The sequence below is a fragment of the Natator depressus genome, chromosome 18 (genome assembly GCF_965152275.1).
Source record: "Natator depressus isolate rNatDep1 chromosome 18, rNatDep2.hap1, whole genome shotgun sequence".
In the NCBI taxonomy this organism is placed as follows: Eukaryota; Metazoa; Chordata; order Testudines; family Cheloniidae; genus Natator; species Natator depressus.
Genome location: NC_134251.1, coordinates 19,689,598 through 19,702,830, shown reverse-complemented (window position 1 = coordinate 19,702,830; position 13,233 = coordinate 19,689,598). Strand labels below are relative to the sequence as shown.

Here is a 13,233-nt window from a genome sequence, read left to right as displayed (position 1 = left end):
AGGGAGTGGAGTTACAGAAGTTGGATCTGCTAATGGGAGAGAGGGGAGGGGCCAGAAGAGTCTGGATGTTCTATGATAATTTTGCAAATTTCACATGTGTGAAAGCAAGGGGATAGAAATGAGACCGTGACCCTCTCGGCTGTGTTAGACTGTGAAAGAGCATCATGTCTGGACACTGAGCTAAGGCAGAAAGAAGGGCCCTGCAGTCCTTCCAGCACATCTCCTCACTGTGTACAGCTGCTCTTCAAAAGCATGTCCAAGTCATCAAACACGCAAGCAGGGTGATCACTAGCAACCTACACCCAAGGAAAGCAGAAGGCCACCCAGGTGGCGAGGATCAGCCACTTTTTCCCAGCCAGTATTACACTGGTGACTAACCACCAGCCATGGGTGCACTAGAACCAGTCGAGGGAACAGCAGAGCTTCAAAACCTTGATTAACTGGTTTCACAACACAATTCCACATGCATTTGGAAGCCAGCCATTAGGGGAGGTGACTATATGTGGCTCAACTAAGAGACACACCATCCCTGCTGGCTGAGTGACCAGAGACACCACAGTGCGCAGCTGAATTGTACAGATAAGAACAAAACTCTGGTCTGAGCTTTGGCCCCAGGAACACCCAGGCAGCTGCCGCTTCAGCTGATGGAGTCTGGCCAGGAGTGGTGGTAGAAGAGGTAGAGTTTATTATCTAGGTTGTAAGCTCCTTGGGTGGCGGGACCATCTTTTTGTTCTCTGTTTGTACAGCACCTAGCACCATGAGCTCCTGCTCCATGACTAGGGCTCATAGAAGCTAAGATATTACAACTATTAATAACCTTTTGTTCAGGCAAGGGCAGATCTGGCATACCCCAGGTGACACTCCAGCAGGAGGGGGGACTCGAAGCACACAACAGGGCCTACCTTGGTTCTCCCTGGGCTTCGCGCTGGGTGTGCGTCGGTGTCCTGCGACACGGGCATTAGGGTGGCGACGTCCTTAGAAGGCTCCTCAGCATTCCCGAGCCCCTTCATGGCAGCCCGGTACGACGTGTTCCGTAGATTGCGCTTGAGCCCACTAGAATCCAGCTCGATGTCCAGGTCATCCAGGGAAATGCCGGGGGCTGACATCCGCTTGGGGCTGCAGCGAGCTGTCTCTTTACTTGGCATGGCCACGGCGAAGCTCTGGTGGCGGGCGGGGGTCTTGGATTTGGTAGACACGGCCAAGCTTTTGGGGATCAGCTGCTGGGTGCCCATCTTCAGCGCGGCTGGGCTCTCTGTGCTGAGGACGACGCGGCAGGGCTCGGTGGGGGACGGGGAGCGCTGGGCCGCGAACGAGGCGCTGTCTAGTGCTGCCATGGAGCTGCGTTTCCCAGAGGGAGGGGTCACGTTGGCATCTATCCGCAGCTCTGAATGGAACTTGCGCTCCAGGAGAAGGGCCTTGTCGCCCACGGAGCCGTCAGAATGCCTGTGAGACATGCTGGCGCGGTGGGGAGCCAGAGACCCTGCAGAGAGAACAGAAAGGGCACAAGGCTTAAGGAGCTACCCCCTCTTCCAGGAACAAGGGTCAATGAAAGAGATCCAGGACCAACACAGAGGGGTCCAGGACTGGATGGGGTTTGTTTGTTCAGTTTTTTGGTTTTTTTTTTTTTAAAAAGAGCCAAACAAACATCCCCCCCGGCATTTACAGCATTTTGTGTTAGCATAGGAGAGTCTGCAAAATGAAATCTAGAGTACGAGCTAGCCTAGGACTTTTGTGACGGGATAAATTAAAAAACACCCAGCAAAAAATAATCAATATACAGAACAGCAGACCTGGGGGAAAAAAAAAAAACACCAAAGAAATTACATGATCTTATTTATTATATTTCAACACCACCTTGAAACTCCAACGGAGATTTTGACCCCGTCGTGCTAGGCCTTGCACACACATGCAGTTAGAGACTGTCCCTGCCCCAGACTACAAAAGAAACAAGACAAAAAGTGGAAGGGGCAGACCCAGACAGGTGAAGTGACCTGACCTGCTGGTTGCTGGGAAAGGAACTCAGTCTCCCATGCCCGAGCTGTATGCTGCAAACATCAAGGGAATCTGGAAGCAACAGCGAAGCTAGAGAAGTTTAACAAATGAAAAAAGAAACTGAAGTGAAAGTACCACGGCCTTGCCCAGCACGTAGGCAATCAATGAGTCAAAAATGAACCAAGAGCTGCCTACCCTACCTGAGTGCCATCAGACAGGCTCACGCTAACTGACTGTGGCTGAGTTCTACTAGAAGAAATGGAGACCTCTTGCAAACAGTCAGCTGGCAGCGTCATGGGCCCAAGCGAAACCCGGGCTTATGGAGCTGAGGGGGCTGCAGGACTCACGCAGGTAAGAATGTGAATCCCCACCATGGACCCAAGAAGCCCACAGCAGCTCTGGGGAGTCTTTCAAAAACAAAGACCATAAAGGAGTTGTTTGTTCTCCCATCAAAACATTCTCTGTGAAAAACCCGGAGGGAAAAATCTCAAGTCCCCCTTTCCCCCCTATGTTAGATCCCATTCACCATTATACCCAGTGAGCGTCTGAATAAATACAGGCAGTTATTGTCCAGTCTATTGTGTGTTTCCTCTCTCCTCTGTTTAAACACTCAACAGGAGGCAAGTTCCTGGCCCCAAACAGCCCCAGGAGACTGGGGACAAGGAGGGACTTCACTGCACACCATCCTTTACACGTAGGTTCTATCCAGCAGTCTCAGCAGCACCCCGAGTCCCCCACCTTTTAATACTGCATCATTCAAAGGAAAGGAAAGCCTCTGGGGAAGGGACCCTCGTTCCCACCCAGATGGGACAGCAACCAGGAATTCCAGGGCTTGAATTTTGTACCAGGTCTCCCCTTACCTTTTATCTGTGGCTACATCGTGTATTAGGTATACTTAAGACACAGAGGTGAAATATAAGTAGTAATTAACGTTGTAACACAGAGCCCCAGGCCTGCAAAACAGCGTAGCCAAATTAGGCCTTGAGATAAATTAGCATAATTAAGTTAGTAATAAACCTACTGAACTTTTGTCTGTGTTTTGTGATATGCTGATGTTCTGAAAATAACCGCTCACCTTGGATAATAACGACTCATAGAGAGCAGCAGCCACCGCAAGATGACCATTGGTAACTGGGGCGAAATTTTATGCGGGCAAGGGGACGTAAACTTTAACAAGTACAAGGGAAACAAGCTAGCCTATGAAAACAGGGCACTCCAAAAGTAGTGGGGTGTGGAAGTTCAAATAAGGAGAAGGGGTTAAAACCTTCATAAATGTCTGAATGCCAGCGGCATCAGTTAACACATTATAAAAGCCTGGCCTGCGTGCGTTAGTCGAGGGGGTTGGGAGGGGCGGAGAGGGGGGAGATGCCAGGATGATAATCACTGGTGAGGAAGAGGATGAAGATTGGCTCTTAGGGTTTTTCCATAAGGCTTGGTGGGAGTAATGCAAATATTCTGTATTGGTCTCTCCCCTTTAGCAGGTTGCAGTGTCTGGTTGGCTAATGAAAGCAATTATCATCGAAAGAGCACGATATGGTCTCTGCTGTGCACCGTGGGATCCCCCTTCTATTGATAATCTCCCTACGGTAGGGCATCTTTGGGGCTGAACTCCAACAGATTAAAGTAGGTGCAAGCCCCCACTTCGGGGTGGGTAAACACAGATAAAGCTACATGCAGGCACAAAACAACAGCACCTGCAATTCATTCATGATTCCCGCCCCCCCCCCCCCGCAATCCAATTGGCTAATTCATAGCAGGTGCAAAACTGTTGTCCCAGTCACAAGAGGTGGTTTGGTTTGACAGACAACACAAGCGAAGGTGCCACTGATCAGGTGGTTGGTACTGAGATAAAATCACTCTACGGCCCATGGGGAGGGCAGATAAGGAATATATATACTGTTCCTTTAAGAAATTATCTTTTCACATGTTTGTACAGCACTTAGCATGAGCCTCCAGGGCACTACTGCAATACAAACACAAATCCGGCCACCACTGGGGAGTTCCTCCCATCCCTAAGGTGAGGTAAGGAGAGGACCACACCCTGGCTACAGGGAAAAGAAACAGATTTGGCAACTCTGGCTGGGTTTCAAAGCTTTGCCACTTCCTTTGTTTGGCTCTGGGGCTGATGTCAGCAGAGCAAGTTCCAGTTCTTTGCTCCAAGCAGGGAACAGGAAGATGAGTAGGGTGCAACCACCACCTGCTGCACTTGTCCTTTACTTATTGCTCTCTATTCTGCTTCCTGCACACTTGCCCTCTGCTGCCACCCTGGGCTTTCTCTAGAGGAATCCACACCATGATTCAACAGCTGCACTAGAGAGAACGCACCTCAGCTCCCCCAGAGGTTCCAAATGTCTCTAGAGCCATTTGGAAAGCCAGGCACGTGCCCTGTGCAGAGCAGAGAGCATACAGAATCATAGAATATCAGGGTTGGAAGGGACCTCAGGAGGTCATCTAGTCCAACCCCCTGCTCAAAGCAGGACCAATCCCCAATCAAATCATCCCAGCCAGGGCTTTGTCAAGCCTGACCTTAAAAACTCCTAAGGAAGGAGATTCTACCACCTCCCTAGGTAACACATTCCAGTGTTTCACCACCCTCTTGGTGAAAAAGTTTTTCCTAATATCCAACCTAAACCTCCCCCACTGCAACTTGAGACCATTACTCCTTGTCCTGTCCTCTTCTACCACTGAGAATAGTCTAGAACCATCCTCTCTGGAACCACCTCTCAGGTAGTTGAAAGTAGCTATCAAATCCCCCCTCATGTGTGAGGGTTCAAAGTCCTTACTGACAAGTTTGGGGTGACCCCATTTGCAAGCAGCTGTCACCTCATAGACCCCACTCTGCATATTGCTTTTCTGGGAGAGAAATGCTAACGTGATGTGCAACACAACTGATGCACTTACACTCGCACCCCTTTTCTCCCCATTACATGATTTCAGAAAAACATGCTCCAAGTTGTCCATACTGAGGTCCCATTGTACCGAGCTCTCACTGAGCCATTCCCCATCAACCACCATCGAACAGGAAACACAGACCAAGACCTGAAACATGTTCTTCTTTATAAGCACTGGCAGAAAGACAAGTCAGCCTGGTCTACAAAAGCCTGTTTGATTGAGAGATGTATCATCTGCTTGGACAAAGGATGCATGCCCCGCGCCGGCCAGTGTCCTGCCAAGCATCCTGTCGGGGGGAGAAGAGTAAAACCGCCATGCTCCACCCATTGATACAGGCGGTGCTGCAGAGAAGGGCCCTTTTTAGCAGCAGTGGAAATAAGGCAGCTAACAGAGACGGCAAAATAGGAAACTGGCCAACCTACAGCCATTGCAGTTCTCCCGAGGTGCTCCGGGAAAGAAAGGTGGGTTCTGCTGTTCTGAGCACAGACCTCGGAACCAAGAGCTCCTTAGTTGTAATCCCAAATCTGACACTGAGTCACCATGTTACCTCTGGCAAGTCACTTCACCTCTCAGGGGAAACAGGGACATTTGGGAACAGCAGCACTAAATAGTAAGAAAAATGGGTCCACGCCATGAGGTAGGGTCTGAATTCTGATCCTACCTTGTTTGAGGGATGGGAAAGAGGAAGTTTGACTCTGACCCAATTCCGGGACAAGAGTCAGCTGCAAAATTCAGATTCAAAGCAGCTTCTGAACCTCTGCAAGTCTGGAGGCATTTGGATCCAGCATCTTGGTTTAGCTTTTGTGGGCGACAGATTACCCCACATCTGCTTACAGCCAGGTTCTTACACCTTCCTCTGAAACATCTGATCAGGCCACTGCCAGAGACGGGATACTTGGCTAAATGGACCACAGACCTGATCTCCTCTGGTCATCCCCTTGTTCACCACCTCTAGTATTACTAGTTATCATCACTTTGATTCTCATGACTCAGAAGCAAGGTCCACGATCTGCTCCTACTGAGGAAGACAAACACAAAGCCCAGCAGACCATAGTGAGCTTTCGCTGAGCTGAGCAAGCACGGATTTGGAAGGGCTCTAGAGAGGGTTCATTCCCCACTGTACAACTTCACACCAGCTCATAGACCGGGTGCTTCGGCATGTGCTTTATAGAACAGTCCCTTAACCCGCTCTCTCCCCTGCTTTGAAATCTACAAGGAAGGGACACGGCCCTGTTCGGAACGTTCTCAGCCTGCAGATGCTTACATACTTGCCTTATTCACGTGAACAGTCCCTTTGAAGTCAGTGGGACACCTCGTGTGCATGAAGTTAACCATATGCCTCTGTGTTTGCAGGATCATCGCACAGGAATGCATTCAGGAGCACCTTAGCACAAGTCCGATTACACTGACCCACCAGCTACCACTAACCAGATCCATTAGGTGGGCCCTTTTCTTACCCAGTCACTAAGCACGGAAGAAATGAGCCAGGCTCTGCAACTTCATTCAGGGCAAGGGCTCTTCCCAACCTTGCAGGGCTGGGCTACAGGCTTCCCCTCTCCCGCCTGGGACACTCATCCTGAAAAAGGCTGTGTGTGCTGTGTGCAGATATTACACAGGCTCAGGGAGGCTGGAGGGTGGACACTCAGGAAGGAGGGAGAAACTAGATCCACCTTCTTCTCAGACCAGCTGAGCTGGTCAGGAAACATGGCTCCAGGGCGGTGGATCTTAATGCCATTTCTACCTGACATTCCCTTCTGTGGAAAATGCAATAAAGAGGGAAAGACTCAAACATGCCTTCTAGTATTGCCGAGCCGACACTGGTGGGGGAATCAGGGGTTTTCATTCTGGGCAGCGGCTAGTTCTGAAGTGGCTCAGCTCTGCCCTCTGTCAGAGAGAGCCAGGGGTGGGTCTTTGTCTCAAAGATGCTAATCCCAACATACCACATTCAGCTTCTCACTCAGCTAGCTCCACTACATGTGACATGCCCCCAGAACCTCCAGGTGGATTTGGACACATATGAAAGGCCAATTTCATGGGTTTGTCTTATTTGATGTTTGCATATGCTGTGTCCTGAAGCATGAGATTTGATCACCCTTATATCAGTAGACACTACAGATATTACTGGTTGCAAAATAACATAACCCTTGTAAAAATCCAATTGCCAATAACCTCCCAGCAGATACAGAGACACCACTCTACTAATCATCAACCCCTATGGTCAGTTTAACAACAGAGCCAGGAGTTAACCCTGCCACATCCTCCCCTGGGCCCAGCCATTGGATGGGCTATAATCCTTTGCAGCTGGGAAAATTGCTTTATCTTCAATTAGTCCAGATTGTGCCACGTCACACTAGGAATGGAGTGAATACCTGCTGTGAGTTCACAGGTCAATGATATCTGTCCCGGAGACTGCCTCTCCCTGAACAGTTTGTTCAGTGGAAGGCAGGAAGGGAGAGGCAGGTGCTTTTGCTTGCTTTGCAGTACCAGAGATTGCTGAATTAAGATAGCAACAAACAGAGGAGTGCTTTGCACCTACATAGCCACCACCATTCTGGGTCCCCACAGCACCCCATCAACATGAATTAGAGCCTCACACCACGCTGCCACTCTGCACTCAACTATTCCCATCAATAAGAAGTCACATTTGACTAATATCTTTTGCTTCAAGTACTTCACAAACTTAAATGTCCTCTATTCAATCTATACACCTGTGGCTGAAACCGACACCTCTCAATTGAAAAGCAGCAGCAACAAAACAGAAACTGCAGGGGCCCTTTCAGCTGGCAGCTCATAATCAGCCCAATTACACTTGGGCAAGGACACGGGGGTTGCCCTCCATGCTATTTCACAAAATGGCATGTGATTCTTAATGACCACAGGCCATATACAAAACCTCAGTTTTCCATCTCATCCAGAAGACTGTGTCCAGCATCACCCGAGTAATTTCACATTACTCTAGGCACTGGCTCAAAACTGGCTCTCAAACAGTAGCTCCATCTGACGAATCAACAGCACCAGCTTTAAACTTACCTCTTGCACAAGTCTCGTTGCTATCGCAAGTTTAACTTACAGGGGTTTTTGTGGAGCCTAATTCACTACCATTTGCAAGCACTCCAAGATCCTCAAATGGAAGGTACAAAAGCATCCTTACTTTTTGTTGGTTTATTCCAACCAAAAGTTTGGAGCTGTACAGGATAACAAAGCAGAGACAATCCCTGCCCAAAGAGCTTACAGTTTAAGAGACAAAGATAAAGATTTGCAAGAGAAACTAGTGATTTTGGGTGCCCAGCCTGAGACACTTGAAAGGGACCTAGTCTTCAGAGTGCTCTATGCTTTCTGAAATCCAGACCCCTTTACAGTGCCTTAGCTGGGTATCCAAAATCACTAGTCCCCTTTGAAGCTATTGGCCTGACTGGGGAATTAAGAGGGAATAGTTTAGTGTCTTCTTTATGCCATTATTTCTCAGACCAGGAGAAGGATCACGTAACTATTCGGATCAGTGCTATCCAGGTCACAAATCTCCTCGCACTCTCTTGCCTTGCTATTAATTGTATATAAAAACCCTTTAAAGTGGGTTTTATGTATTTCTTCATTTATTTTGCTTCAATGCTCAGAGCAAGACTCTTTTGAATGTGCCCTGACCAGCCACAGAAATTAAATACAGATATTGTCCAAGAACAATTACACAAGTCTAATAAATGCAATTGAGGCGGGGGAAACTGTCCGATTCCTCTCCCTGGAACCTGCCCCCCATCAGACAGTCTGTTTATTTTGTCATTCCAAGAAAGTTCCTGACCTACTTGGTTTCAGCAGCCTTGCTGGCTCCTGGGATTTACATTTCCCAATGGCTGGGCAAAAATTTATTCAGTGTGTATTTTTAGATTTGATTTTGGATGCAAACCCAACAGACAGTTTTCGGTTTCACAGTGCAAGGGGGAACATGATGGGCAAGAGAGCATTAGCCAGGCACAAGCTCTGCTGAAAAGCTGCACTCCAGTTAGGAGCAGTTTGCTGACTCTCAAGGAGACGGTGAATCTCGTTGTTCCAGCAGCACACTGGACTCCTAATGCCAGGACTCCTAAATTCTACTTGTGAGTGACATTGGGCCTGTTGTTCACGTGTTCTGTGCCTCTGTTTGCCCACCTGCAAAGTGGGTGTTCTACCCTCCACACCTACACTGAGGGCTGTTGTGAGGCTACACGGCTCGTTACCTGTACAGTGCTCCTGGGATCCTCCTCTGCTGGAAAGACGCTAACAAAAGAGCCAGGTCTATTACATCATCACTACAACAAAGAATGGGGTGGGCCCTGCAAGGCAGCCTCACAGTGGGGACGCTCTGCACTCTCCCCACTGGCAAGGCAGGGTGGAGGCAGCGAAAAGGGAACATTACAAAACTGATCCCAGGCGGGAGAGCAGGGCCAGACGTTCAGAGGAAGTGTCCCCCACCTGCAGGACAGCCGTCAGAACCAGGACTGTCCCATTCTCCAGGGCCTGGTTTGCAGAGCCAGTCTCCACCCCTGGATGGGAGCATTCCCTTCTGGCAGGGCTGGGAACAGGTAAGCGAGATGGGCAGTTCTTTAAAGAAATCAATCACACCCACCAACTCTGGGTTAGCAACGGATCTGGCTCTCACATCCACTCTGCTTTCAGTTCCCAGTGGTGGCAGAAGTAACCTCGTGGCCTCTGGGGGACTCCCAGCTCTGCAATATGCACCTGCTTAATGGCTTCTGTAGACGTAACTGGGCTCTTCACACCAGAAGGAATTAGTCTCCAACAGCAGTTTGGACTCACTGCTTAGAGCTCCTTGAGGCCCCAACAGCGTTTCACTGGCCACACAACATCCCTGAGGGGTGAGGGAGCCTTGCAGTAGCAATCTGAGAGATGGGGCGGTGAGGCACAGAGATGTTGGAGGATTTGCCCAAGTGCACGCGCAGTGCCAGTGATACAACCCACCAGCTACAAGTTGCAACATTTGTATTTACAACAACCACCAAAGCACAGAGACACACCTGGGGCTTGTCTACACACAAGCTGGACTGTTTCAACTCTACCAGGAGAGTCAGAAGAGCATGGCCATACAATTATAGCTATTCCCAAACAGGAAAGGGAGCAGAACCCCAACAGAACTGCATCCATAACAGAGGTTGGACCAGCATAACTTCTCTAGAAAAAATAAATCTCCCATTCCTAACCAGAATAGTTCTACTGGTATAAAAACCCACGTATAGGCCAGGCGTTCCCTTCCATATATGCTGCTGAAATGGCTAGATACCAAATCCCACTGCATCCTGAACAATTAACTGAAGCTCTCTCAAATTAGTCATCACCAGTGGAGCTCAGTAGATGTCCCAGGAAGGGAGTCAAGAGATCAAACTATCACCTTAATCTAGCCTCTCATTGCATCTCTCCAGGCTGCAGTTCCCAGAGGTCAAGAAACAGGCCACTCTGAGAATGGGAAATTGTTAAAGCCTTTACTGAGCAGAGTTCTGCAAAAATCTGAGCTGATGCACTCTACAAAAACACAACCATAAAAAACACCCAAAGAGCTCTGCTAAAGATTTTAGCACGTGGTTTTCTAGCCATTCCCCAACCCTCCCCCAGTTTTGCGGCTACAAATAAGGAAGGACGGGCTTCCAAGTTTGATGCAGAGTCTTCACGTGGGGATGCAGTGGTGATATCAAAACATGGTCAACTCAAAACATGACAGCATGGGAGAACTGCTGGTGACCATTAGTCATCAGCTACCCCAAATAGCTACACCGTCAGGCTGTCATGAAAGCTCACTATCCCAGTTCTCAGTGCCCATGACTCAGGTGTCTCAGAGCAAATACTGGGTATGAACCACAAGGTGAAGTGAAAAAGATAGTAATAATCCCTCGCTCTTCTAGAGCACTTTTCATCCACATCTCCCTTTAAAATGCCAGTATTGTCATCTCCATTTTAGAGATGGGGAAACTGAGGCACATGGGGACTTGCCTAAGGTCACCCAGCAAACCAGTGGCAGAACCAGGAATCAAATGCAGGTCTCCCGCGGCCCAGGGCAATGCACTGTCCGCTGGCAGGGGCACCTGGGGCGTTTTCCCTCACGGTAGGCACAACAGAACCGCCCTCGCTTCACGGGGTCACAGCCTGGGGGGCTGCTGGGCCAACTATCAGGGAGTGGGGCTGAGCCGCTGCAAGCCAGGTCACAATGCCACTTGGCTTGGGGGCCCTCTCACATGGGGGTGCCAAGGCAAACTGCCCCTTCCCCCGCCCTGCCAAGAAGCCACACCCGGCAGCGGGCACCAGGGCTCCGTGCCACCCAGCCCCGAGACAGCAGCCGGGGGGGCTCCTCTCTGCAAAGCATCGCTGGGGCCGGGCTCAGCCGCAGGAGAGCCAGAGCCAGAGCCAGAGGCGCCGGAGGTCCCAGCCCTGTAGAGCCCCGCGCCGGCTGGCGGGTCTTGCCCCAAACATCCAGCAGGAGGAAGCCGAGGTGCCGTCCCCGCCCCGGGCTGCCCGCCTCCCCCGGAGCCCGGGCCAGCGGCCGGACCCCGGAGGGGAAGGGGGGAGCCCTCGGGGCCCGGGCCAGCGGCCGGACCCCGGGGAGGAAGGGGGGACCGGGGCGGGGGGGGCTCTGCAGAGGCGCCGGGGCAGCACGTGTGGGTGTGTGCGGGGGGGTCCCGTGTTCGCGGCTCGGTACCTGCAGCCGGCCCCGGGGAAGGGCACAGGGGGCCCCGCGAGGGAAGCGGCGGAGGAAGCCGGACCCCGCAGAGCGACGCCCCCCCTCCTACCTGTGCGGCCAGCGAGCGAGCCCGGAGCCCCCCCCGGCACTCAGCTGCGGCCGGGAGCCTCCAGCGCCGCCCCGCCGCCGGGCAGGTGCGTGTCCCCGGCCCCGCTCCGCCGGCCGCAGACTGAGGCGGCGAGAGGCGCCCGCCCCGCGGAGCCCCACCCCTGCCCGGCCCGCCCAGGCAGCCACCTGGCCGCGGCCCGGCTGCTCTTTGGGATTGCCCTGGCCAGGGGTCCCGCTGCAGCCGGGTCCGTCCTAGACCAGGGGTGGGCAAACGTTCCAGCCCCAGGGCCACGTCTGGCTCTGGGAACGGGCTGGCGGGCCATGAATGCTCATGCAGTGGGGGTCTGGGGTGGGGGGCTCCAGCTGGGGGTAGGGCTCTGGGGTGGAGCTGGGGATGCGGAGTTGGGGGTGCAGGAGGGTGCTCTGGGCTGGGTTCAGAGGGCAGGAGGGAGATCAGGGTTGGGGTGCAGACTCCAGGCAGCACTTACCCCAAGCAGTAGGCATGTCCCCTCTCTGGCTCTTATGCAGAGGCCTGGCCAGGCGGCTTTACACACTGCCCTGTCTGCAGGCGAGGGCCCTGTAGCTCCCATTGGTCGTGGTTTCTGGCCAATGGGAGCTGCGGGGGTGACACTTGGGGCGGGGGCAGCATGTGGAGCCCCTTGGCTGTCCCTATGTGTAGGAGACGGAGGGCGGACATGCCACTGCTTCTGGGAGCCACGCAGAGCGGGGCAAAGCCCTGACCCAGCTCCCTGGCTGGAGCTCAAGGGCCGGATTAAAACATCTGCGAACTTGCTGAGAGTGCAATGCAGCCCATCATCCAGATCATTAATGAAGATGTTGAACAAAACTGGCCCCAGGACCGACCCCAGGGACACTGCGCTTGACACTGCCTGCCAACTAGCCATCGAGCCATTGATCACTACCCACTGAGCCAGACGATCTAGCCAGCTTTCTATCCACCTTATAGTCCATTCATAGCCCATACTTCTTTAACTTGCTGGCAAGAATACTGGACCCCTGGGGTGCTACCGAAAGGGAGATGAGCTGGGGATGGAGGCCGAGGGGTTGGCGGAGCTGGAGGCTGGCGAACGTAGCCGACACTGCCGGACACCAGAGAATCTCAGCTTTAGGTTTGTTTGGGTTTTTTTTTTCTCCCCAAAGTAACTCACTCTCTCTCACTCTCATGGTGGCTGAAAAAAGCCGGAAAAGGTGAAGTGAAAAGCCTTGAAAGCTCAGAAACCAGAAGGCAAAGACAGACCCCAAATGTATTACAAAAAAACCTCATGATTTTTAAGCCAATCTTGTGATTTTTGAGTGGCTGGAGTTTACTCTACAGTTTACACTTGGCAGTACTGTATCCATAAAACAAGCCTCTTACGCCAGCACTTGCCTTCTCTGTCTACCTCCCCAACAGGGCAGCAGTGTACTGAAGTGGGGCCTTGTCTTGCCCCAAGAACATGCTGAAGAGCAAAGAGCTCACTAAAGAAGTTCAGCAATTTGTTTTTAAAGTATGATTTTGGAAGAAATTCCAGCAAAATCAGGTAAGCCACTTGTGAGCGCGGGGGAGGACACAGCCTTGC

General features: G+C 51.6%; 1 protein-coding gene across 3 annotated transcripts in view; it reads right to left on the bottom strand.

Moving 5' to 3' along the window:
• ARHGEF16 (Rho guanine nucleotide exchange factor 16) overlaps positions 1–12,217 on the bottom strand; it is a 37,163-nt gene extending 24,946 nt beyond the window's left edge. The window contains exons 1-2 of one of the 3 annotated variants that reach the window (XM_074975480.1): positions 12,142–12,217; positions 903–1,480 (exon numbers count right to left, since the gene is read on the bottom strand). In XM_074975480.1, the coding sequence (XP_074831581.1) occupies positions 903–1,480; positions 12,142–12,157 (594 nt within the window). In that variant the 5' untranslated portion in view covers positions 12,158–12,217. Of the gene's footprint in view, positions 1–902; positions 1,481–1,996; positions 2,010–11,654; positions 11,756–12,141 lie in introns of those variants that run through there. The other 2 variants (XM_074975481.1, XM_074975482.1) reach the window with 2 other exon arrangements.
• Between the last annotated feature and the right edge of the window lie 1,016 nt (positions 12,218–13,233).